At 32.3% G+C, this 26702-nt stretch overlaps 2 protein-coding genes and 1 pseudogene across 2 annotated transcripts; 2 read left to right on the top strand and 1 right to left on the bottom strand.

Moving 5' to 3' along the window:
• Window positions 1-6160: 6160 nt before the first annotated feature.
• Window positions 6161-7792, top strand: LOC101217848 (probable glutathione S-transferase). Its single transcript, XM_004147713.3, has 2 exons — window positions 6161-6644; window positions 7266-7792. Exons 1-2 carry the CDS (start codon window positions 6330-6332, stop codon window positions 7605-7607), a joined length of 657 nt encoding a protein of 218 aa, XP_004147761.1. The 5' UTR covers window positions 6161-6329; the 3' UTR covers window positions 7608-7792.
• Window positions 7793-13041: 5249 nt separating this feature from the next.
• Window positions 13042-15684, top strand: LOC101222583 (annotated as a pseudogene).
• A 3806-nt stretch (window positions 15685-19490) lies between these two features.
• On the bottom strand, window positions 19491-21154 carry CSPK3 (protein kinase PINOID 2-like). The gene is given in 1 exon segment (NM_001280693.1): window positions 19491-21154. A coding segment is annotated over 1 exon segment (1416 nt). The 5' UTR covers window positions 21136-21154; the 3' UTR covers window positions 19491-19719.
• Window positions 21155-26702: the final 5548 nt, after the last annotated feature.

Below are 26702 nucleotides of genomic sequence, written 5' to 3'. Positions count from 1 at the left end.
TTTTTCAAAACTTGAAACGTTAAAAGTGTCAAGTACAGTTTTATTTACTTGACATTTTATAAATGTAAAAAATTACCTAATTCAAAATAAGAATTTTCCTTTTCTCTCAAACAAAATATATTCCCAAATTTTCCTTTTCTTTATTTCTCCATACCTCCAAATTTCCTTTTTTTTCTCAAAAAAAAGCTTAAACGTTTCTAAAACTTCAAAATTTCATCCTTGCCTTCAATTTTCCTCCAACTTTTCATTCAACAATTTATTAAATATATATTCTTTAATTTCTTTTTACCACATTTCCTAAAAACCAACATTTCCACCTCTTTTTATAAAAGAAAAAAAAAAACCTTTTTCATTTCCCCCTTTTCCCCTTCCCTAAAATTTCCCTCGTTTATCCAATGTCCTTCCCACCCCCACCCTCTCGATTTCATCTTTACCATACGCCTTGCCTTGACTTCATCGTGCACGCCGTTGCAACCCCTCGTAGCACACCGCAACCCCTCGGCACACGCTGCACGCCATCGCAACCCTCATAGCACACCATAAGACGCATGTTGCCACCAAGTTTCTTCAGGGTAACCTCTTTGTCAAATCGACACTAGATAAATGATGTGGGGTTCGTGAGGCAAGGTTTTTTAGCATAGGGGATTACGAGAGCTGCTCGTTGGTAGCATTTGAGCAATAGAGTTAAGAAGTTCTAATCCTTAGAGCTGCAATTCGTTTTGGTATGGTTTCAATTGTTAAATATAATTTGCATGTTTTGGCATGTTGCTTAATTGAGTATGGATATCTTTCAGCTCAATAATATTGCAAGAGTTTGAATAATATGGTTGCACTAAGTTAAACCACAAGTACACTTGAGGGGATTGTTAGAGATAGTTAATTGAAATGGTTTTTAAGGAAGCGAAGCTTTTTTTATGAAGAACTTGAAGAAATAGAAAGGTCTTCTTCTGCTTAAAGAAACTGAATAAGTGAGTTGTTTCCATTTGCCAATTTGGTTGTTTGGAGATGTACAAAGTAAATTTTTCAGAGTTTGTTTTTTTCTTACAGGAAAAATCAGATTTTTTCCTCTGGTATAAATGGTGGTTTTTTATGTTTCTTTACAACCATTACTTAGAGATCGTTTATGCTAGGTTAGTAAATTAGTGTTCAAGGATTTGAATCATGAATTAATGTTCAATCCATTACTATGTCAAATATGCAAAATCCTTGATTCAATAAAGGTTCCCTCAAACTATGCAAGAAACTTTATGGATTATTGTTGTTTCTTTGGATTACAATTATTTTCTTCATCATAAGCTCTCTAATTGCTCTCTACTCAAAGTTTCAAAAGATTAAATTTTGGAGTATTTCATTGCGATCTTCTTAGTGTTTTTGTTCATCCCAATGGACATGAAGTTGTTTGTTTTATTCCTCAAGGTGGATGCAAGTAAGTTCCTTGATGATAGTGTACTTGCTAAACTTGAGTTCCTATATGAAATTGAGATGGGTAGGATATTTAGTCACTACTACAAAAACAGGCTCTCTTGACGTTTTTAAACTGTCAAGAGACCCTATTCTTGACGGTTTTAAAAACGTCGTTGAAGCCAGTGTCAAGAAAGCCAAAGTACTTGACGTTTTATCAACCGTCAAGAATGGAGAACGTTGACGTTTTATAAACATCAAATATACATATTTTCATGACATTTTAAAACCGTCAATAATGGACTTGTTTATGACATTTTAAACCCGTCAAGAATGCCCTTGTTTATGACATTTTAAAACCGTCAAGAATGCAATTGTTTATGACATTTTAAAACCGTCAAGCATGTTTCAATTTTTTTGAAAAAAAATTGTAATTGAATTATATTTTTGTTCGTGTATTGTGCTGATCTAATAGTCTTGTACAATTGTCCAACAACAGTTTCATAAATATATATATATGATCAACGGTATTCATCAAATATAGTTTCAAAACTCGAACATATATAAATATATAAAATCATTCTCCATATATCATATACAATCAGTTCCAAGACTTTACATAAATATGAATATTTCATGACTTTACATAGATATGAATATTCTATTAGATTGTCATGAATCCAACTCAACTTAGAAAGCCACAAAAGCGGATACCTATAATAAATCTAATCAAAAGTATACCAATCAACCCCCTCCCCCTCCTCCCCATATAAACACTTCAAAAGAATTATCACCTAAATTTTCTATACATAAAGTTTCAGATCATAAGCAGCGCCACAACAAAAAATTTCCTACTTCAGAATCATAAATTATTGGTCACAATTATATGTACGAACCCAAAAAGTCAGCTAACTCAACTCGCACCTCGTGTAGTTCTGCCTGTGAGTATGATCTTCGTGTATCAATCTATAAACATGCAAAATAAATTAAATGAATTAACTCACTATACAAATAAACCAATTAACTCACAAAAGAAATTGTTTGATATAATAACATACCGCATCGGATATGACAATGCTTCCACTAGTCACAATTTCTCTCATATACCTCATGACGTAGTATCCAGACTCAGTACTCCCGACTTGTAGAGGACACTAGATAAAATTAACAAATTTGAATAACGAAGTAATTCTAATTGCTAGTAGTCTACAAAATATAATGACTTTAAATGTTTGTACTTGCCTTTACTGTTTGCTATAAAGTTTGTTTTCTGCTTTTTTTAATTTTCTTTTGTGACTGAAAAACACTAGTGTTGCTTGTCGAGTGTTTTTCTTTTCTCTCGAGTGTTGCTTGTCGATCTATAGGAGATTTAGTGTTAAAATTACATGTTTTTTTAGCATTATTGAGGCTTGTTTCTTTAGTCTTTTTGGATCATGGTTTGTGCTTTTCTTCGTGGTTTCTATATTAGTTATTAGAATCAGGTTTTGCATTTTCTTTCTTAAATGATCATATGAATTCTTAGACCATGAGAATCTATTGCGGCTTCACTAATTGCCAGTTCTTTTTCATTTTTTGTCAACTTAATTAAGAAGTGTTTCTCACTCAATATGCAATTGAAATGTTATTCATGATGAAGAGGCATGTATTTTATGCTGTTTGGTTGCTCATTTGCCTTTCAATTGTCTAACATTAGAAGAGACGAAGGGAGTTGTCTTTTAAATTTTTTATTTTTGGGGTTCAATATGAGCTATGAAGGAAAAAATTTAAAATGTGATATTTCAGTAATAGGTGAAATAACCATGCCTGAGTTTTTCTTAACTTGCTACTGAGTTCATTATCCCAATCTTGGTAAATATTGTTTCATATATTTGTTTTGGGGAGAAGTGCAAATGAAGTATGCTTTAATATTGTTGATAGCATAGTTTGGGGTTTAGTGACAATCATTGAGGTGGCCTTGCAAGTTCTCAATCACTAAGGTTAGCTGCCAATATTATACAAGCTACAATACTATACAAGCTTCACATTCTACCTTTGATTGGTGTGTGTACAAACACTTTACTATTCTTTGACATGTTGGTCTCATCTGGTGTTTGCTTGTTGAAGAAGAGATTATGGTACCTTTTAGTTATTTACTCATTTTACTTGTTATTGCATAATTACTTATACTAATAAGCACTTGTAAGAAATTTTCACTTTCTGATGTAGTGTCTTCTTTACCTTTTATTTTAAGTCACTGTTTTTTTGATGGAATTGTTTTGGACTTTTGAACATAGATTTTTATGAAATGAGAATTTTAATTCTTGCTAAATCTTAAATGAAATAGGTGCTTTAGTTATTTGTCAAGAAGAATGTTGTCAAGTTACTCTATGCCTCGTTGTACCAAGTTAAAAGGAAAAGTAATTTTTTTTTTTTAATTAACCAACTTTAAGGTATTGAAAATTTTAATTAGGCCGGGTAGTTGTTTTGATTGTCTTTGGATAGTTTGTTTCTTTTTTCTAACTAAGTTTACTTTGATTGTCTACCAGCACTGCAATTCAACATTTCACATTTTTCATCCTTGGTAGTATGTGGAGTGATCGTGCATTCTCCATTAAGTGTCTCTACTTTACATGCTAACTACTCATTTCTACTTGTGCAACATTTCCTTTGGAGTTTTATTGAGTAAATCATTTGTTGTTAAACAATACTACCTGTCATCTCAACCATATTGTGAATAGTTCGTTTCTTGTTTCCATGATTGAATATTGGAATTTTTGTTAGTTAAAAAGTCCCTTTGTCTGCATTTGAACATGTTTTTTACTTCCATTTTATTGATGTAGCCAAAATTCATTTTGCAGGAGGCATATTGTAAAGCATTAGATAGGAGCTTCGCCGCTACTTCATTCAACACCAATCTTTGTGGTAAGTTTTCTCTTTGTTTAATCTATGAAATTTTCTTTTCTTCTTGTTAAAATTGGTATTTAATTATTTTGTTTTTGTGTAACTTGGAGGCACCACATTTGTTTTTGTATTTTCTACGCACTATATGATGTCTTGTAACTCATGAGCTTGTTCCAAAGAGATATGAGAGTTTCAACACTGAGATTGGTGCATAAATAGAGTTTCAAGACTGTTGATTACCTTGGAGTTGAGGTATGGTATAGAAGGCACAAGGTATATTAAATGTTGTTTGCCATGAGTTGAGCTTCAACACTGTATTTTCTGCGCACTATTGTTTGTTTCTTAGACCGGTTGCTTTGATGAGCTTATGCATGTGAAATTGTTATAATATCTCTAAAATGTTCTTATTTCCATCCTTTCGATGAACTTTTCTATTCATTTTGAAGATGTATATTAATGATATAATAGGAACTTATTCTAAAATTTGATTTGAATTTTGGAGAAATGAATACGGATTCATACTTGAGAGGTTGAAATTAGTCAAGACGAACAAAATAGTTAAAAGTCAAAATGTTGACTTTGGACTTGAAAAAGTCAAACTTTGAATTTGATTTAAATGTGTTGAATTACCATATTGTCCTACTAAATTAAATAATAACATTTATTGAGATTTGACAAGCTTATCACTTGCATGTGATATGCAAGTGGCTTATTGCATGCAAGACACCTACCCCACTAAGAACGTCATGTGGTGAGATAAGGAAGCTCTTGCATGTAGTTTGCTTGTAAACAAGTTTTATTCAAAGGTGAAATGACTCTTGGATTTGAAATTGAAAATTAATTTTGTAATTGAAAATTACAAAATAAAACCAATAACTCTTTTCATGTGAGAATCTTAACATCAAAAAAATAAATAAAAGGTTAGGTTCCTCCAAAGGATATCATCTCTCTCTATTTCCTCCACCATTTTTTAGTCTCACAACTCGGTTCCAAGTTCGGAGAATAGCGAGTAAACTCTAGTGGTTGTGCTGACTTCAAATTCGTAAAGAGAATACAAGAGAAGAAAAACTTCAATGGTAAGTTTTTCTTTTAACTCTATCTATGTTATTTTCGGTTTTTTTATGCATGTTAATTACTAAATTTGTTTAGTTGCAATTAGAGTAAAAATTTGATCCTAATTCTGCTGCGCATATCTATCGTTTCCATCACTTACTTGGAACAAAGTGATTTCGACGATGGACGGAAAAGAAAGCCCTAAAAATTTTCCTCCTTTCGTAGATGTGTGAAATACAAATTGAAGGAGGGATTTTAAAGGCAAATTCCCAATGTAGTTTAATGTGTGTTGAGATTTTTCAAACAACTTCTAACTCCTTACTAGTGTTGTCAGAAGTTGGCCTCCATCTCCCGACACCTTTCAACACAGTGTTAGGAGTTTTCAAACAAATTCTGACACTTTAGTTGTGCATCGAGAGATACTATATATTCTGACACTCCAATTGTTGCGTCGAAAGATGTCCTATCTCCCAACGTTCTTTCTTTCAATGGTGTAAAACTAGGTCGGAAAATCTATAATTTGTTGAAGTACAAGTATTTGTTTAGTTGATGCTTTTAAATGTATCCATTAGTAAAAAAGAGCAAGAAATAAAAAAAAAATTTGTTGATAGTTTTTAAATAAGTTTAGAAGTTTTGGTTTCACCAAAAACAAAATTGTATAGAAATATATGAGTACGAAAAAATTTGTATAGTTGGCAATGTAATACAATAAAATTTCCCGCCGAACACCTTTTCCCAAATGTTCATCCAAGGAAAAGAGGGGGGAAATGTGAAAGGTTCAAGAATGGCATTGGTAACTTCCACATAAATGAATAAGCTTTTATTTACTTTTTCTCTATCGTTGTTTCTATGTTTTTGTCCTTTCCCTTCTCTCTCCAATTATCCATTTTTCTCTTTTAGCTTCTTCCCACAAGTGGGTCCTAAATCTTAATTTCCTCTCAAGCGGCGTTCTCATCCTTTTCCCTTCTCAAGTTTCTTCTTCTCCTTTAGCAACAATGGCGGACCAAGTCAAGTTGTTGGATTTTTGGCCCAGCATGTTCGGGATGCGAGTCAGAGTAGCCCTTGCTCTCAAGTGCGTGCCCTACGAATATGTGGATGAAGATCTCACAAACAAGAGCCCTTTGCTTCTTCAAATGAACCCAATTCACAAGAAAATCCCTGTTCTTATTCATAATGGAAAGCCCATTTGTGAATCTTCCATAATCGTCCAGTATATTGATGAATTTTGGAAGGATAAAGCTCCTCTGTTTCCTACTCATCCTTATGACAGAGCTCAGGCCAGATTTTGGGTTGATTTCATCGATAAGAAGGTAACGTTTATTTTAACATTTTATACAACGATTCCAATTTCAAATATATAAGCTGACTTCTACACTTGTAGATATAAATATTATAGAACGTCCAAATTTTGACTGTTTAAATTTTCTAAATTAGGAAGTTTGCTAAGAAAGTGTTGTTTATTTTATTGTTTCTTTTAACAAGACATGGGCTATTCTAAAATCCAACTTGTTTGTTCTTATTAACCTTTTTCAACATGGTTCATTTTTTTCTTCTAAGTGAAGTGGGGTATCTATGTGTTCAAATATGTTTAATGTACCATAATTGAATTTTAGCAATTTCTTCTTTAAGAACTTTCAAACTGAACATGATCGTTGACCAATATACATTAAAGGCAAAATTGAAAAATGGACTAAAAGATTGGGGGCTACTGATTAATGATTATATTTAGTATGTGAGCTTAGAACTAGGAAAAAGTTGAAATACACAACTCTCAATTCTTATTACCACAAAATTATAGTTACTAAAAATTCAAATCACAGGTGTAATTTCATATAAGTACTTTGGAAATTCCTCGTGTTTACATTGTCGTTGATTGGGAATTTAACATTTTTATCCACCATTATAATTTTTTCTAAAAAAATGAATTGCAGCTTTTTGATTGTGGGAGGAAAATTTGGGCTAGCAAAGGAGAGGAGCAAGAAGAAGGTAAAACGGAGGTAATAGGAATATTGAAGCAGCTTGAAGAAGTAATCGGGGAGAAGGCTTACTTTGGAGGTGAATGTTTGGGATTTGTAGACATAGTTTTGATTGGATATTACACTTGGTTTTATGCCTATGAGACCATTGGAAACTTCAGCATTGAGTCTGAGTGTCCAAAGATAATGAGTTGGGCAAAGAGATGCTTACAAAATGAGAGTGTTTCTGAGTCCCTACCTGACCCCAAAAAGGTTTGTGATTTTGTGCTTCAAATGAAGAAAAAGTATGGGCTTTGACTAAACCCAAACTGCTGAAGCTACCCTCTTGAAGCTTTTATTTGTAGTGTTTTGTATATGTTTGCTTCTGTTCGGATGCTGAAAAGGGCTTTGTTTGCACACACTCTGATGTTTGCGTTTTGAACATTATCAATGCAGTTAGTGATTATATAAATAAATAAATGACATGTCCAACTTGATTTCAATTACGGGTGAATAAGGTAGACCAAAAAAATCGAACAAATTGATCTTCTAAATTGTGTTTGTGGGAAAAGGGCATATGAGTAGGTTTGTGTAACCCCACTTGCATGATAAAGGGTAAATAGATAAAAAAAAAATTCTTCCCCATTAGATAGTAGAAGATGATTATGTGCAACTTATAGGTAGTCTGTCGTATAAGCAAAATAAATGTTTGTCTATTCATAAGCAAGAATAGTAGTGTTATAATCCTTAAATAATGTATCAACTAATGGATAAAATTATTCATGTGATTCAATATAAATATGTTAACAACACCAGCACATTTGGAATACAATCATTCAAATAAACACAATGAAAACCACAACCAACTTGCAATTGCACAAACATATAGACAAAGGAACAGAAAGAACCAACATCTGGGGTTGGGTTTTGCTACGAACAACTATAAAACAACCATCACATCCCAACTATCTCCAATGTAATCAAAGGTTAATGTTAACAATATTTGAAGATTTTCCACTCAACTTCTCAATTGGCAAACCAAATAAAATAAAGTTTTTTTTAGAAAAACAAAAAAGGAAATCCAACCAAGCAATATTATAGTTATTGAAAAATGATTAAGTGCACCCTATCTTCCAAAATAAAGAGTGAAGATAAGAGTATTTGTGAGAAATCGATTCTCTCTTTTCTATATTTCCATAAATGTAGGCAGTAAATTTATACAACGAGAAACCCTAAAAGAAAGGAAAAGAATAAAATAATAATAATTACACCACCAATGAAAGTAATACAAGTGATGAAGAATGATTTAGGTGTGTTGAGGTGTGCTGGCAAAGTATGTGTACTGCTAATGTGTTCTTTTTCTCTAATATTCCCTTTCAAACAAGACGCCAAGTCAATCATACCGAGTTTGGACCTTAAACACTGAAAATGAGAGTGAGTTAAGGATTTTGTAAGGCAGTCAGCTAGTTGATCTGCAGATGGTATATACCGAACTTTAAGTGCTCCACGAATAACTTGGTCACAAATAAAGTGCACATCAATTTCAATGTGCTTGGTTATGGCATGAAAAACTGGATTGGTTGCTAGAGCTCCTGCACTTAAATTATCACACCATAAAATAGGTTTAGTGGTATTAGAGATACCAAGTTTGGAAAGCAAGTGTGTGAGCCAAATAATTTATGAACTAGCATGAGCTAATGCTCGATATTCAAATTATGTGCTTGAGCGAGCCACTGCACTCTGTTTCTTGGATGACCATGAAACTAAATTGTTGCCAGCAAACACACAATAGGCAGCTACTGAGTTTCGATCAACAATATTAAAGGCCCAATTAGCATCGGAGAATGCAGTAATAGAAAGGTCAGTGTTGGGTTGGAATAGAAGGCCATAGTCTTTGGTACCACTTATATAACGGAGTACTCGCTTAACAGCTTGCCAATGAACATCCGTGTGAGGTATTGAAGTGCTCCAAAGGTACTCTGATAGATAAAAGGGTTTGCAAGAGGTGTATCATCAGTAAGAGATAGATGTGTTTGCCTAAGATACTTGGAGAAGGGGTTAGTTTTAAATTGGTAAGTTGAAGCTTATGCAATAGATCATCAACATATTGTCCTTGATTCACAATAAATCTAGACTCAAGATAGTGAATCTAAAATCCAAGGAAAATAGTGTAAAGGACCAAGATCTTTTAAGGCAAACTTAGCATCAAGAGATTTGATCAATCTATCAATCATAGCAGATTTATTCCCAATGACTATAACATCATCTACATATACCAGAAACAATATAACAGAATTGTGATTCTTGAATATAAACAAAGAAGAGTCAGATCTTGAATTAACAAAGTCAAGGTGAAGAAGTTCACTTGAAAGAGCAGCATTCCAAGCCCGAGGTTCTTGTTTTAGGCCATATATGGCTTTATCTAATTTGCAGACATGGTTGGGAAAAGTAGAGTTAACATACCGGGGGTTGCATCATATATACATCCTCCTCTAAATAGCCATTGAGGAAAGCATTGTGAAAATTCAACTGTTGTAGGACCATCCTTTTGAAACTGCTAAGCTGAGGTCAACGCCAATAGTTGAGGCTGTAATCCCTGGACTGAAAGTTTCGAAGAAATCAACTCCAGGATTTTGGTGAAACCCCTTGGCTACTAGATGAGCCTTATATCGTTGGACGGTACCATCAGAGTTTCTTTTTATTCAAAATACCCATTTGCTACCAATAACATTCAGATTTGGAGAGGATGGCACAAGATGCCACATTTTATTATTCACAAGAGAAGCATACTCTTCATCCATATCTTGTTTTCAAGAAGGAATAGCCAAAGCATCCTAAATTCTTGTTGGCTCTGTTAACGACCAATCCGTGGTGAAAGTATACATAAGAGCTTTAGGTTTGAAAATGCTTTCCTTGGCCCGAGTTACCATAGGATGAGAAGGTAAGATTAATGAGAAGTTGAGAGTCCCACATTGGAAAAATCAATGAGACTCATACTCCATATAACATAAATAAGCTACCCCTCTCATTGCCAATTGTATTTGTTATTGTTTAGTCTTCAACAAATACAACATCTCAACTTCTTATGACCTTTTTCTTAATTGCATTCCATAATTTGTAACCAAACTCATCTAGATCATAGCCAACGAACACATGTGCTTTAGTTTTTGCATCAAACTTTGATCTCTCATCTTTAGGTACATGATCAAAAGCTTTACAACCAAAGACACATAGGAGACTATAAGATATATCCTTACCTGACCATATTATATTTTTGATCTCTCATCTTTAGGTACATGATCAAAAGCTTTACAACCAAAGACACATAGGAGACTATAAGATATATCCTTACCTGACCATATTATATTTGGAACTTCTGATCCCAATGGAACACATGGTGTGAGATTCAAAACATGTACAATTGTATTTAATGTTTCGCCCCAAAATGATTGTGGCAACTGTGACTTATATAGTAAGCATCTCACTCTCTCAATCAATGTTTTGTTCAATCTTTCAGCTATTCCATTTAACTGTGCGGTCTTATGAGGTGTATTTTGATGTCGAATGTCATGATTTCTGCAAATTCATCAAAAGGTCCACAATACTCACCTCTATTATCAATTCTAACACACTTAAGTTTTTCACTAGTTTCTCTCTCAACAAAGGCATGAAAATGTTCAAATGCTTGCAACATTTCATCTTTAGTCTTCAAGGTGTAAAATCATATTTTCCTTGAATGATCATCAATAAATGTCAAAAAATACAATGCACCCTCAAGCAACTTTGTTTTCATGGGGCCACACACATCAGAATGTACCAACTCTAGTACATTTGGCTTTCTTGAATGCAAAGATGATTTAAAAGTAACCCTCGTCTACTTTCCTACTAAACAATGAGGAAAATGTTTCAGAGATACACTCTTTAAATCATGAAGATGATTTTTCTTTGTTAAAATTTTTAAACCCTTCTCATTCACATGGCCAAGTCTCTTATGTCAAAACTCAACATTTGTTTTATCATTTACTGTATTTATATCAAAATCCATGATTTTAGCATCTATGTAGTACTGGGAAGAAAATTTATGTTCCTTTGCTATAACTAAACATTACTAAGCTTCCATATGCCATTATCAAAGATATTGCAGAAACCTTCGTCATCAAGCTTACCTGTGGAAATCAAGTTCATGCGACTATTGGAAATATGTTTCACATTTTTCAAAATCAACCTAGAACCATTTCTTTTCTTCAAGTGTACATCTACGATGCCAACTGCATTTTCTAATTTGTCATTGCCCATACTAACACTGCAAAAATCACCAGGAGTATAGGATGCAAAAATTTTCCTTTTTGAAGTAGCATGAACTGAAGCACCACTATCAATATAATCACCCAACTGCTCTATTGTGTGGCAAGATTTACAACATCATCAGACAAGATGTAAAAACCTTCAGTGGCTACAATGATTGTATCAACATCATTGTCATCAACATTCTTCTTTTCCTTGCCCTTATGATTTTTACTGTCTTTTTTTCAATTTTTGACAATATTCTTTATATTCCTTTTTTTTTATGGCAATAGTGACACTCAACATTTGCAAATCGGTCACTCCTGCTTTTGCTTCTCTATTATTACCTCTCGGACCCTTACTTTTACTCATCCCCCTCTTTTCATTAACTAGAACATTTGAATGTGAAGAACTCTAAGACTTTCTTCACATCTCCTCGTTCAACACGCTACTTCTTACTAAGTTCATACTTAGTACACCATTTGGGGCTGAGTTCGATAAGGAAGTTCTAAATATTTCCCATGAGTCTGACAATATACCGAGAACCCTTAACTCATGTATCTCATCCTCACACTATCCTAGATAACTGATTCAAAATACCTTAGAATATATTCAAGTGACTAACATAGGCGCTCCATCTTGATATATAGTACTTTAACTTCATCATCTGTTTAATCATAAACTTTTTATTATACCAGTTTTAGGGGCACATAGCTATTCAAGCTTATTACAGACATAGTTCGTGCATGACTTTCTTCACGAATGTGGTTTAGAAAACCCTCTTCTACTCATAGCCTCATAAACCCATACACTTTCCTATGACATACTTCTCATTCTCTATCAGTTTTGTCGTCAGGCTTCTCATAAAAAAAATCTTGAAGGTGCAAGTCATTTACATACACTATGTCGTTCTATTTTTTATTTTTCATATTTGATAATTTGACTCATTAAGGGTAACCATCTTAGCTGAACTAGTATATATATTCAACACAAGGCAATTCCAATTAAATTTCAATTAATTAACCAACGCTCTGATACCACATTGTTGGGATGAACACTTTTAACTTGTATCCATGATCTCACTCTTGTGTGAACCTGTTAGAATACTGATCAACAATAATAACAGCAATTATCAAAGTATGGACACAACGAATTTAACGTGGAAAATCCCCCCTCAACGTGAGGATTAAAAAACCATGAACCCAAGTAAAAAAATATCTACTATAATCTTTAATGGGTACAACAAAGTTCTCCCTAGTCACAACAAGAGGCAAATGTCTCGAGAATAAAAATCTCGACGACAAACGACAATAACAATGAAGAAAAATAAAAAATATTACACAATATGTGGTAGTCAGCTATGCACTAGAATCTGACGTAGATAGCTCCAAACGAAATCCACCGTTCATAGTGAAGACCCTCGTGCCAATAATATACTTCAAAATTCAATTTGATAGACTATGAATCGATCTCCAAATGGCTGAAGAACGGAAGTGCAGTATTCTTTTTTCTATTTTCCCAAGCTGTGTTTCGCTGCTATCACTCACAGTCTGCTAATTCGTCAAATTGCAACCAAAATATAAAAACATAGGGCTGGGCTCAAATGAAATAAGCCCAGCATATGCTTGGTTTCCATTTTTGTTTTGTCCTTCCGCACTTATTCATTTACCCATATCCTCTCTCTTACTCAAATCTCGTTTACTCAATTTTCTTTCCATTTGAGTAACGATGGGAGAGGAAGTGAAGCTATTAGATTTCTGGCCCAGCATGTTCGGGATGAGAGTTAAAATAGCTCTGGCAGAGAAGGGTGTGGCGTATGAGTATGTGGAACAAGACCTGAGAAATAAGAGTCCTTTGCTTCTTCAAATGAACCCAATTCACAAGCAGATCCCAGTTCTTATCCATAATGGAAAACCCATTTGTAAATCTTCCATTATTGTTGAGTACATTGATGAATTTTGGAAGGATAAAGCTTCTCTGTTGCCGTCCGATCCTTATGAAAGAGCTCAGGCCAGATTTTGGGTGGATTTCATCGATAAGAAGGTGAGCATTTGTTTTCTTCCTCCCTTTTGAACTACTCAATTTCTTTTGTTCATATTCCTTAACATTCATCTCTCATCTTAATTGGTTTTAATTTGGGAGAAAAACTGCATACTCTTAGAATATATGCATTGCATGAAGTAATTAGTTAGAAAAAAAAATCCTAAGTATAGAATATTCTTCTAAGTAATGGCATAAAAAGTCATAAATAAAGTCCAAAAGTAATGCCATAAATGACAAACTATTAAACATATAACAAGTCAATATAGAGTTGCGTTAGGTTTATTAAATTTATCTGAAAGATGTCTCAAAACGATTCTATAAAAAACCCCTCATCCCCTCTCTAGAGCTTCATCAGAAAACAAAACAGATGATAAACCCTAAAGTCCTCCATTGTTGTTTTGTTTGAAGCTTAACTAAAGCTTTTTGAAATTTAGGTATAATAATTACACCATAATGAGCAAGTTAGAGGAGTTGGTTTCGTTAGACTTGTGGCTGAGCCCTTTTGCAATAAGAGAGTGAGGTCGGCTTTGGCAGAGAAAGGCCTAAAATATGAAGCAAAAGAGGAAGATTTGAGCAACAAAAGCCCTTTGCTTTTTAGAAATGAATCCTATTTACAAGCAAATCCCTGTTTTGATACACAAAGGGAAACCCATTGTTGATTCTTCTCTCATTGTTGAATATATTGATGAGGTTTGGAGTAGTGACGATGACAAAACGTATACTAATTTGCTTCCTTCTCATCCTCTTGAGAGAGCCCATGCTAGGTTCTAGGTTGACTATGTGGACAAAAAGGTACTCTTGTTTCTATTCTCTTTTTTCTTTAAGTTTATAAATTATTAGTAGATCAATTCTATTATACGTGGGAACATATACTTGGAAATCTCAATGTATTCCCATTTGAACATTCATTTTAATTCAAAAAGAAAAGTATAAAAGTATAAACTTGTAATTTTTTTACAAATACTTGGGAGATGGAGCATTATTATTGTTTTAACCGGTCATAATTTGACGATACATGTAACTACGTTTTTTCAAAGAATTGAAAGTATAAAAGATCTATCGGTGATATTTCTATCGTTGGTGAACACTTATTTGTCGTTAGATTCTTAAATATGGTGATATGATTTATATCTGTGTTGTGTTATATATGTTAATACATTAGTTCTAATTGCTAATATTTAAAATTCTCTTTTTCTATCCATATAAAATTTGTTGAACAAACCTAACTTAATTGTTTAATAATATATAGATAGATATATTGAGGGTATGGATATTTAAATCTTCCAACGTAGAATGAGCTAATAATACATATATGCATCATATATTGCCTTTTTTTCTTTTTAGTTGTGACTCATATTTCTACGAGTTTATGGTAATTATAACGTTAATTATGATAAAGTTATGGCTCTTATGACATTAGATTTATCCCATTGGAAGTAAGCTATGGAATAGACATAAAACAGAAGAGGAGAAAGAAGCAGCAGCAAAGGAATTGTTGGAGTGCTTTAAGCAGCTACAAGAAGAGCTTGGAGATAAAGACTTATTTTGGTGGCAAAACATTTGGGTTTATAGATATTGCTCTCATTCCATTTTACAGCATGTTTCTTGCATTCAAATTGCTTGGAAAATTGGACTTAGAAGTTGAATGTCCCAAGATCCTCCAATGGGTTCAAAGGTGCCTCCAAAGAGAAAGTGTTTCAAAGAATATGCCTACTCAAGAAGAAATTTACGATATCGCATTAGAATTTCTAGGAGTTAATTAAACATTAAGTTAGTTTTTATTTCAAAGATCGAATACGTACTCCATGAGTTAGTGCTAGTTAAGTTATTACAACTTTGATAAAATTGTGTTTTGATTGCTTCCTAAAGAATAAAATAAAATTTTGTGTGTGGGAAAATCAAATGGTCAAAAGGAGAAGTTTTTGAAGACAAAAGTGTGATGTTAAAAGGAGGTGTCATTAATTGAAGTTTTGTCCCCCAGTACGGTGCCGTATTACCACTGTCAACTCTTTTGTCCACATTTCTGTTGCTCCAATAAATGCCATTTTATTGCTTCTTTTTCTTTTAACCTTTTAACTATTGATGTTGGGAAAGATTTTCTTTTTCTTTTATCAAATTATCTCAACTACATTCACACATCTTGGAAATATTTGAATTCTTTTACCTAGGAGTGGAGATGATTTTTAGTTCAATAAGTATATATAAATATGTTATATTTGGAACTTTAAAGATTAAATGAAAACTAGACCTAGACCATCAACCAAAATAACATCCATCATAAACATAAACACTTAATTAAGTAACTTGATAACATCAAATTTTGTAAAATATAAAGAGACTTAATTTGTGACCCCTAAAATATTACACAACACACATCAAACAAATACACACTTTTTTGCAACAAAAGAAAGACACATATGAATAAGACATGATATTGGAAAAGGCTTAATTAATTATAGCCAAAAAAGCTCATCAGTCCCTGCACATGCCAACCCACCATTTTAAAGGCCATTTATCCCTTCAATTCATTGCAAGACCCCTAACCAAACCCTTCACTCCTTATAAATTCATAACAACTTATCCTCATATATGGCATCCCAATCTGCTTTTATCTCTTCCTACTCCTTTCACCATTTCTTTTTCTCATATGTTCCATATTTCTCTCAATGTGCAAAGAAACAAAGTTTCCCGCAAGGATAACCATGGAAGTAGTACCACGGCTTGTCATTGCTACGATGAAACGTCGATCAATATCAGTGCTTGGTACCATTTTTGAGAATGAAGTTCATTTTGAAGGTGTTAAAGAGAACATCGGGTCCTTTAATTCTCAAATCAGCCCAAATTCTTTTAGCCATTGAAGAAAACAAAGCTGTTGTTATGAATTGAAATAATTGTTTCCATCATTCGAGATTTTTCATATTTTTTAGAAAGAAGAAAGGAATTTTGAAGTGGAGAAAATAAGAAATTAATTTCTTTAGGAAGGAATTGCAGCCCCAACCATATTTGGGTGTTGGGATTAGTTATTTTTCCTTTTGAGTATGTATTTGTAATAATAATTCTGTTATTATCTTCAACTTTCTTTTTGGGTTCTATATATATTATTGTTTGTTGTGTGAGAGAGATGAAATGTATGCCCTAACTTTGAAGGCATGCAAAGAGAGATGAAATAGGCCTATGAATGCACCTTTTCATATCCACAATAATCAACTAACATGGGGTATTTAAATTGTTTATTCAAGATGTTATATAAACAAAAAATAAAATAAAGAAAGAAAACAAAAGGCCAGTGTGTCTTTTAGACTTCTTATTATACACTTGGTTTTTAAAAATGAATTAGTGCATAGCAATAAGTCATTTTTCTTTACACTTTTACCTTAAAATCATAATTAGGGAATTATTTTTCTAAGATTTGTTACACAGAACCAAATTTAAAGCGTTATTGAAAAAATGATTTTATTTTATTTTATTTTATTTTTGGCATCATTAAGAAAAAAACCCAATACAAATTTCTGTTCTTGCTTTCCATCTCCAACAACTCATGGAGGAAGAATTTGGACCAAAGAGATTTGAAATTCCATTTTTCAACTTTTACATGTCACATCTACTTGGTTTTGAGGAGCTTTTCAAAATGAACAACTATTCTGTTTTAGCAAATTAATCCTATATTTTAGCATGTTTTGTGTCCATTAACACATGGTTATTAAAAGTTAAGTTTGATTTATATGATTAAGTTATTGAAATGGAAAGGTGTTGAAATAACTATCAATTTATAAATGTACTTATAGGTTGAAAGCAATTTTATGGGTTGAAAGCTAACTATTACCCATATAAACAAAGTGAACTTTTTTCTTTTTTGACAGCTCAATATCATAAGAACTTCATTCACAAACGAGTAAAATCATTTAATCTCAAAATTCAAAAGAATCATATAAACTCTATTGAAATAAAAACTTAGCATGGACCAAAAATGTATATATAAGCTAAGAACAAAATATCAAAATATCTTAGGTTAGCTTATGAGGATAATTTCCACTTTTAGGTTGCAAGTCCTTGGAGACATTATAGTAACATATTTTTTTATTGTTCTCTCTATTTATTTATACGTTTTTGTAGTGAGTGGAGATGTTAACCTTTTATATCAAACAGGTTATAAAACGACCTCACTCAAACACATGTTTTTCAATGAAATATGACTTATTTCTACTACTAAAGTTCAACACATTTAATCTCTATTATTTTTCATCCAAATTTGTAAGATGAAAATATGTATATATGAATATAAATATGGGTGACTCAAATTTGGATGTTATGAAAAATTATATCACACAAAAAATTTGTGAACGTTTTGGTGAAATTTTAGGTACAAACTTTTTTTAAGTAAAAAATTTGAATTAATTGAAGTGTAAAAACACATCATTGAAAATAAAAATATAATTAGTATATATGGTAGTAAGACCGCAAAATGAATAGTGGAGTAAATATATGCCATTATAAAGTTTGTCATACATTATGTTGCTATCAATAGCAAGATGATGGCTAAGAAGAAGAAGGTACTAGCTAGTTTAAACATTCTCATAATTTATTTGATACTCAAAGTTGTTCATAAACCGTAGTATGTTCAAAATTTATGACATGTTACTTGGTAGTATATCATATATAAGTATTAATAATGCCGATCAAAGGATATTAAGAGCATGATATTTTAGATTAAATCATGATTCAATGTCTAAATGAAGATGTTTTAAAAGACGTCAGATAACAGATAACATGTATCTATCAACGGTATTTAGACAATAAATTTACGACATTTTATCTGTCATATTTCGATAATATTAATCTCCCTATTTTTTGTAAAGTTTATTAATGATATACCAAAATACAAGAAAATGGGGATCTTTCGAGGCTTGTCGGGAGAAATAGAAAAAATGTCGAAAAAGGATTTTTCGACGCATAAGTTTGCGTTGGGATCAAAGTCGGAAAAAATTTGTCGGGAGAGGATATCCTCTATTTTAATATATATATTCTCATCTTTATCATCTTCCTACTTCCTCTTCTTTTGCAGCTGTTGTATGCAAACAAACATATGCAAAAATTCAAACCACGAAAACACACTAACTTATAAAATAAACAACCAGCAAAATAAAATTATACTTTACCTTCTAAACTCACCATGGTTGCCAAGAACATAAAAAGTAATTACAACACATTCCAAACTGTTGAATATAACAAAAACAAAAATCAATAAGAAACATTCAGATACTTAGAATAAAAGAAACTCAATGATAGAAAAGGAAATTAAGAACAAATTCAAAGGGGTTTATATTTAGGATTTTGAATTTTGAATTACCTCCAACCAAGAAGTTGTGAAAGAGAAGAAGACGGAGGGAGTGGCGGCAGCGGATAGAGCGAATGGCAACGGAAAATGGATAATGGCGTTGGGAAAAAATTTAATTTTATATTTTAAAAAAATTAAATGTTTTCCGATGCCGTTATGCATGACGTTAGAATGTCAACCTTTTCCAACGAAGCTTCTACGGTGTCGGGAGAAACTTTTTCTTTCGACGTCTTTTATCCCGACATTTGTGTTGTGCGTCGAAAAATACTTATTTTCTTATAGTGTAAACAAAATTGATAAATCATAATATCAAGGGTCGATATTTAATGGATTTTTTAGAAGAGAAAAAATGGTACTCCCTTAGCTTGTATCACCTCCACGAGTTTGGCAATATTTTGAGCATATATTATCAAAATATGGAGCTCTTTTTCATCCTTAATTAGGTCTATAATATATATTTAGAAAAGATAAAGAATTAGGATAGTGAAAACCATACTTATTATTATAAATTAAAGCTAAATATATACATTAAATATGGACCAAAAATGTAACTAGTACCTTTAAATAATTTAATATTGATACAAACAACTCAAATATTCCCTACTCATACATAGATAAATTTTTTAAAAAAATTAAAGTAAAGTATACAGTTTTCTTTTTTTTTTTTTTTTTTTTGTATGAATATACAGTGTCTCACAAGAAAAAATAAAACAAAACCGTCGGAAAAAACCTATTCAATTTTTCACCCTACTTTTAATTTAATTTAATTTAACCCGTCTTCTTTTTAGAGCTATAACTATAATAATTGGTATTGCTATGAGATTTACTGCAGCTTCCATTTTTAATTAACCGCTTCCTCATCACTTTCCTCCAGTTCCACCACCCCCGCCGCCGTATGCGTTCTGTCACCTCCCTCACGTGGCTCACCTGTGCTCTCCCCTTTCTCATCATCCCGTACACCTCCGGCACCCTATACGTTCTGATCAACGGCCATTTTATACCCTCGAAGAACGGATGCCGTTTAATCTCCGTCGCTCCTTTCTCCCAACCCAACCGCCTCCCAGGATCTTTCACCAACAGCCTCTCTATCAGATCTCTCGCCTCCCCCATCCCCCCCTCTTCCTCCCCCCCTCCTCTGAACTTCACCCCCTCCGACGACGCAATGTTCCTTAACGTACCCTCCTTGTTCACTCCTTTAAACGGCGTCGTCCCGTGCAGAAGCTCATAAACGAACACCCCAAACGCCCACCAATCCACGCCGTTACCGTGACCACCGCCGGTCACTAACTCCGGCGCCAAGTACTCGTGAGTCCCTACACAAGACTTGGAAAAGGCAGACGTCGGCTCCGCCACAAACTCCCCGACAATCTCCTCTTCGAACTCTGGAGAGGTCCTCCACCCAAAGCAGGAGCCAGTAGCCTGTGGGCCCGGGCGAGTCCAGGTGTGAAAAGTGGGAACCACGTCGGACTTAAAACACAAATCGAAATCCGAGAGCATGACGTGGCCATCCTCACGCAAAAGAACGTTCTCAGGCTTGAGATCACGGTACACGATCCCAAGCGCGTGAAGGTACTCCAGCGCCACCAGGACCTCTGCCGCGAAGAATCTCGCCGCCGCAACAGAGAAGCGGCTACCGGGCTGCTTACGGAGGAGGGAGTGGAGGTCACCGGCAGGACAATAGTCGATAAGGAGGCACGTGTAATGAGAGACGTCGAGACGGGCGTAGAGGGTTGGGAGAAAGGGGTGGTCCAAAGAAGCCAGAATCTCGGCTTCCGTTTGAACCTGCAAAAGCTTCTTGTTACTGAGAGCTTCCTTATCCACCACTTTCAGGGCGAAACTGGCATGATCGTTGTCTCTCAAATGGCACAAGAAGACACGCCCCAGGTTGCCGGTGCCGAGATGGCGGATGAGTTTGAGGTGGCGGAGGTGGAGATGGCCGTCGGAAGAGAGAGTAGTAGCGGCTCTGATGGCGGACCAGTGAGAGTCGGAACGGTGGTAAGGGCGGAGGTTGAGGGCGGCTGCAGCGGCGGAGAGACGAGATTCATTAAAGCTGAGTGTTAGACTGCTGCGAGCAAGACTGGTGCGGGCGCTGGAGGAGGTGGTGAAGGTGCGGTCGGTGGTGGTGGAAGTAAAACTGAAATCGAGATCTGAATCGGGAGGGAAGATGGAGTAATCGTCCTCCATTTGAATAGGAATGGGAATGGGATTTTGCAGTGAAATGGGGTGTGTTAGAGAAAGTTTTATATATACATTAGAATGGGGGATGGAGGAGACAGAGGAAGACGAAAACGAGTGGAAGGTGTGGGGTCTCTGACGCCATTAAACAAAGCTCTTTGGTTGACCCAATTGTAATTTCAGAGAAAGAGAAAGGAAAGGTTAATAGTTTTTTTTATTCTACTTTATTATTGGGTTGACTATACTACTATATAACCAACTTTCATTTTCATTTTCCTTCCTCTTCTCACATGTCCCTTATTTTATAATACATCTCACTATACTAATCATACCTAAAAACTATTAGTCTATATAATACAATTAAATTTGTAACATTTTATGCTTTCAATTAATCCATATTATATATAAATAAAAGAAATCTTAAACCACATAATATTATAAATAATGGAAAATTACTTCTTATTCAAATACGGTATACATTTATTTTCCATAGTTCAATCCTAGGAAGTTCAATATCAAATATACTTAGCTTACGTCAAAACTATGTTAATTAATTGTAGTTTAATCTGTGAGGAGCCATTACCGTATAAGCTATAAAACTATGGTCTATTTTTATAAACTTTTTTATATTTAAAATTCTTTTTAAATGTTAATATAAAAATGTAATCAACACTTGCAATTACAGTTTTTCATTTATGATATCTCATAAGTTAGTTAGATGTAAACTTAAGATTTTAGGGACAATTTGTCAAATATTTTTAAAGTTAAATATTTTAGATTACTTTTATAATATTTAAAGCACAAGACCTATTCAATACAAGTATGAAATATAGTGGCGTGAAATTACAATTTAACCCTAAAAAAAAAAGAAAGAAAAAGAAAGGAAAGGTGCATGTATATAGAATAATTTTAAAATAGGTAAAATTAGAATATATTTTAATGACATAAAATATGGGGTGTTAAAGATGTAAAGTTAAAACACTAAATTGTTGAAGGTCTCTATCTCCAATCTCATTCAATCGTTTTCACGATCCATTGGTTTGAACCCTTTTCTTCCCAACTCTATGTAACCAAACAATATAAATTCTCCGTTTAAATAGGGTGTGGTTCTAAGGTGAGGGCCGTGTTATGAACATTGGACGTAAGTTGAGTCATATGTCAAATTTTCAATTTTATGTTAGGGAAATAAATTAATTTATCTTGAATTTTAGTAAAGGATTGGGAAGTATGGGTCGGGGTTGGGAGAATTGAATGAAGCTGACAATGGCTTTTAAGTATTGGGGATTGTGAAATGCAATTATATATCAAAATACATTATATTAATTATTATTTGAGATAAGATTGGGAGGTTCGACAAGTCGGCTGGCCGCCCCGCCCTTTCTATAGTTTTTAAAACCACAACATGCCCTCCATTTAATTCCGCACCACCATTTTATCATAATTTTCTCTCTCTTTTTTTAGTAAATTAAAATGAAAATTTTCAATTCATTGTAAATACCTTTTGCAATTTAACACCTAACTTAATTTAAACCACGCGGAGGAAGAAACAAGTTAACATTATTAATATATATATATATTTAATGAATGATGAGAAGGTGGTTTCATATTTAGAGAGTACATATTAAATTTATGAATTTGACTACATATAACAAAATAGAACGAAGGAAATTTACTTTTTTTAAAAAAATAAAAAAGAAATGAAAAAGTAATGGGGGAATATAAAAATAAAATCTAGTGTTTATATCTTAGTTGGAAAACAAAATAAAAAAGGAAAATGGAAAGCAAGTAAAGGAGGGGGGGGGGGGCATGTGATGGGCCAACAGCACCACTTGATAGGGCCCACGTGGAAATGAACAGAATGCTGTCTGCCACGTGGTCAACATCGGCCCTACATTGTCGCTTACCTTCATTTCCATAATTCTATTTTCTTTCTCTTTTTTGGACCTCCATAATTCAATTAGTTGCCTTCGTCATTCTATTTATTTTAATTCATTCTAAATTTTCCTTCTTTTCTTTTCTTTTCTTCCTCCTCAAAGGCGGTTATGACTTATGTATCCATTCTTATTTTAAATCTTTATACCTTAAATTAATTTTTATTTTGTTTTCCATTTCTTAATACATCATTTTCATATATTTATAATTTTGTTTTAAAACTTAAGTTTGGATACTAAATCACATACTAGTTAAGCTTAGTAATTGATATGTCGAAATACAAAAGAGATCTTAAAAGTCGAACTATAGAGAAGAGTTGAGGAAGCTCATTGATCGAACTAGAGAGTCGAGAAGTCCATAGTCTCATTCGATAAAAAAAATTTAGTAAATAATTACTTCAATTATTTATATTTGAATTATCTCATTTATAAATGTACTTAGAGACCGTTATCATCATTTAAAAAATAATTAAAAATGAAAAAATATTAGACAAAAAGACAATCACAACTCTATTTTTCAAAGTATTCAATCAAATATAAATATGAACTTAAGTATCTAAAGATATGTATTATTGATGTGTATTGGGTCTTGTAAGTTCAAATCAACGTCTTTTATTGATGACCTTTGTATTTATTCTTATTATAATTAATTATATTAAAAATATTTGATTATAAAAATAATAATGCTTGAGAAAATATGTAATGGATATGATCACACAACTAAATAACAGTTAAATGAAAATAAGTTGAATATATTTATAATTAATTATTGATACTAATAAAGGGGACTTATGGATATTAAACTACTAATTTGTGTAATAAATGATTACATATCATATAGGTGCAATGAGTTATAACCCCAAAAACAAAATTTGATATAAAAATGGTGAAAGAAATAATTTATGAATGAGTGTGTCCTCAACTTCCTTTGAATTATTAATTGAAGGTATTAAATAAGGAAAACCTGAATAAAATATTTGTCTTTATTTAGAAGATGTAACATTGGCTTTGCCCCACCAACAAAGTAATATTATCATAAGGTTATTATTTTATTTTATTCTAACATCTCAATTAATACTTTGATTAATGCATTTAATGAATTTGAAAGAATCCAATGAAGGGTATAAGAGCATTGATCATAACCGTAAATGGTTCTAGAAACCTTTTTTTTGTTAACTAATTTAATTATTAACTAATTGCAAGTTGTTATTAAAACTAAAAAAAAATTGTTTGTTGCTTTATATAGTTGTTAGAAAATAAAGTATTCTAACAAATGAGAGAAAAAGAAAAGAGAAAAAGAAAAGTAAAACAGAGCTTTGAGAATCCATGATTTCAACATTAAAAGAAACCTTAGTTTTATGAGGATGATATGCAGCCTTTATATATTTATTTCAACTTCATGGATGTGTTGTGGTGAGAAATAATATTAACAAATAGTTTGAATCTCATGTATTTGATATTGTTAATATTTTTTACTAGTTTTCTATAATAATTTTGGATATTATTAAATAATTCGAATAAATGAAAAACAAATAATCATTGAAATAGTTTGATTTTTTTTAAAAAAATGGTTCAAATCTCCATTTGCTACATGACATAAACTTTATCCTAAAAAGATATGAAAACAAAAAAACACATAAAACTTTTTTCTCAAAAACATGTAGAATTTTTTATTCAATTTCAATTCATAGCATTCATATTCACAATAGAAGATTTAAATTAAGAAAATAAGGTATAATATTATATTCTTTAAAAACTATTAATTATAAATTGTGTGATTCAAACTAAATTACAATATTATAGAAATGGATTAATCTGTTATAGTTATGTTTATTGTTAGATGATATTTGGGTAATAGAGATTGATAAGTAAAACACAGTTAGATATAGCTATAGGTTGATGAACACAATCGAAAGTTACGTATTTTCAATAAATGAAATATTATATTAAAATTTTAAACATAACTTTTATTATTATTATTGATTTTTTAAAATTAAAAAGAGAAAAAAAGAAAGAACTTATATTGGAGTCACATGGCAAAGTCACGTGACACCAGCCTGGGGGTGTGATGATTTATTTATTTATTTGTTTTTATTTAAAATAAAGGTAAAAGATGAGGGCTTGACATGTGTTTTGTTCATGGCTCTGACTCCCACCAAATTAACAATTCCATCTAATAACTCCTCAACTTAATAAAATAAATTAGCATAAATATGAAAGATAAATTTGTTTCATTTTAATTATTGATTCATTATTTCCACCCTTCTTATATTAATAAAGAAGATGCCATTTTATAATATATGCTCTTTAAGTTGACTTTTTTAATCATTATCATCCATGCATAGGACAATAAAAAAATAAAATAAGGATGCCTCCTAAATCTTATATTACACAACCTTCAATTTCACTTTCTTTTTCTCTCTTACTTTTAATTCACTACCAATTCCCTTTCTCCTAAAATCCTTCTCTATCTAATAATAATCACAGAAGAATTCGGAAAAAAATCAAATAAAATTTTAAAACGCAAAAACATATATTTTAGTTTTTAGTAAAAAGAAATTAATTTAGGAATTCGAATCTCTAAACTTGAAAGAAAGATTGATAATTGGGTAAGTCTATTGGTACTAGAATGCTCCAATTTCACTTGATATCCTTAAATAACTGATTTTCAACATCAATCTGTGAAAAATAATTGGTAAATCATATACAAGAATCGAGTGATCTCATTCACTTTGGTCTTCTATGTATGGAAGATCTATGTGGTTTGGTAACAAAAAAAAATAGTATAGCTTGGAGTCCCTCTTTGTCTTCGAGATCAATGCCTCCTTGAATTTTGAGGATGGATAATTACTTAGCTACGAGGAGGAGAAAATAGTTGAGAAATTAAGAGAAAAGAATTAAAACTACAAAGACTATAATTTAATTATGTGAAAGTCATTTTAACTTGGAGAAAATTTACGAACAATAAAAAATATATACTATGTAAGAAATTGTTACAATCACAAAAAATAATTTTCTCTTTTTCCATCTCAATTACAAGAACACTCTCTCAGAGCTTTTGGTCACTCTCACCCTTTTAAATTAATTAACATTAACACACTAAATCTTAAAGTGTTTATAACTCGTAGAATTGAAAACAAAATACATAAGCTCTTTTTATAGCCTATTAACTTTACTAAATTTTTGTTTTAGCGTAGAACAAAAATCCTTAAATTTTGTAAACGTGATAACCTTTCTAATTTGATTTTTCTAAAATTTTCATAAACTTTTTTTATTTTAGGTTGGACAATTCCGTTCCTTATAATTTACTGATTGATTGAGTCCTAAAAGAGACAAAAATTGGAGAAAAAATACCAACTAAAGAAAGAGGGAAAAAAACATTTTTATTTACATGACAATTAATGTTGAGTTGAATTAGGTATGTTTTAGAAAAAAAATTGAGAATGATAAAGCTTATTACTACTCTACATGTTGTAAATATGCAAACATAGAGAAGTTGGTTGTGAAAAAATATTGAATAAAAAAGTATATGATTAAAAAAATAGTATTTAAAAAGTGATCGATCAATAAGGACAACAAAATATGGGTTTTTATTTGAGGAAGTATAGATTAAAAAATCCTCATTGAAGGAATAATATGATGAAA

The sequence above is a fragment of the Cucumis sativus genome, chromosome 4 (genome assembly GCF_000004075.3).
Source record: "Cucumis sativus cultivar 9930 chromosome 4, Cucumber_9930_V3, whole genome shotgun sequence".
NCBI lineage: Eukaryota > Viridiplantae > Streptophyta > Magnoliopsida > Cucurbitales > Cucurbitaceae > Cucumis > Cucumis sativus.
Note: the sequence above shows the minus strand (reverse complement) of the source record. Positions and strands in the feature narration are given on the sequence as shown.

What these genes read in the sequence shown, in the direction of transcription:
- LOC101217848 (XM_004147713.3), top strand. Translation starts at nt 6,330, where the DNA reads ATGGCGGACCAAGTCAAGTTGTTGGATTTTTGGCCCAGCATGTTCGGG. An exon ending in TTGATTTCATCGATAAGAAG is followed by an intron (nt 6,645 to 7,265) that starts GTAACGTTTATT and finishes AATGAATTGCAG; the next exon opens with CTTTTTGATTGTGGGAGGAA.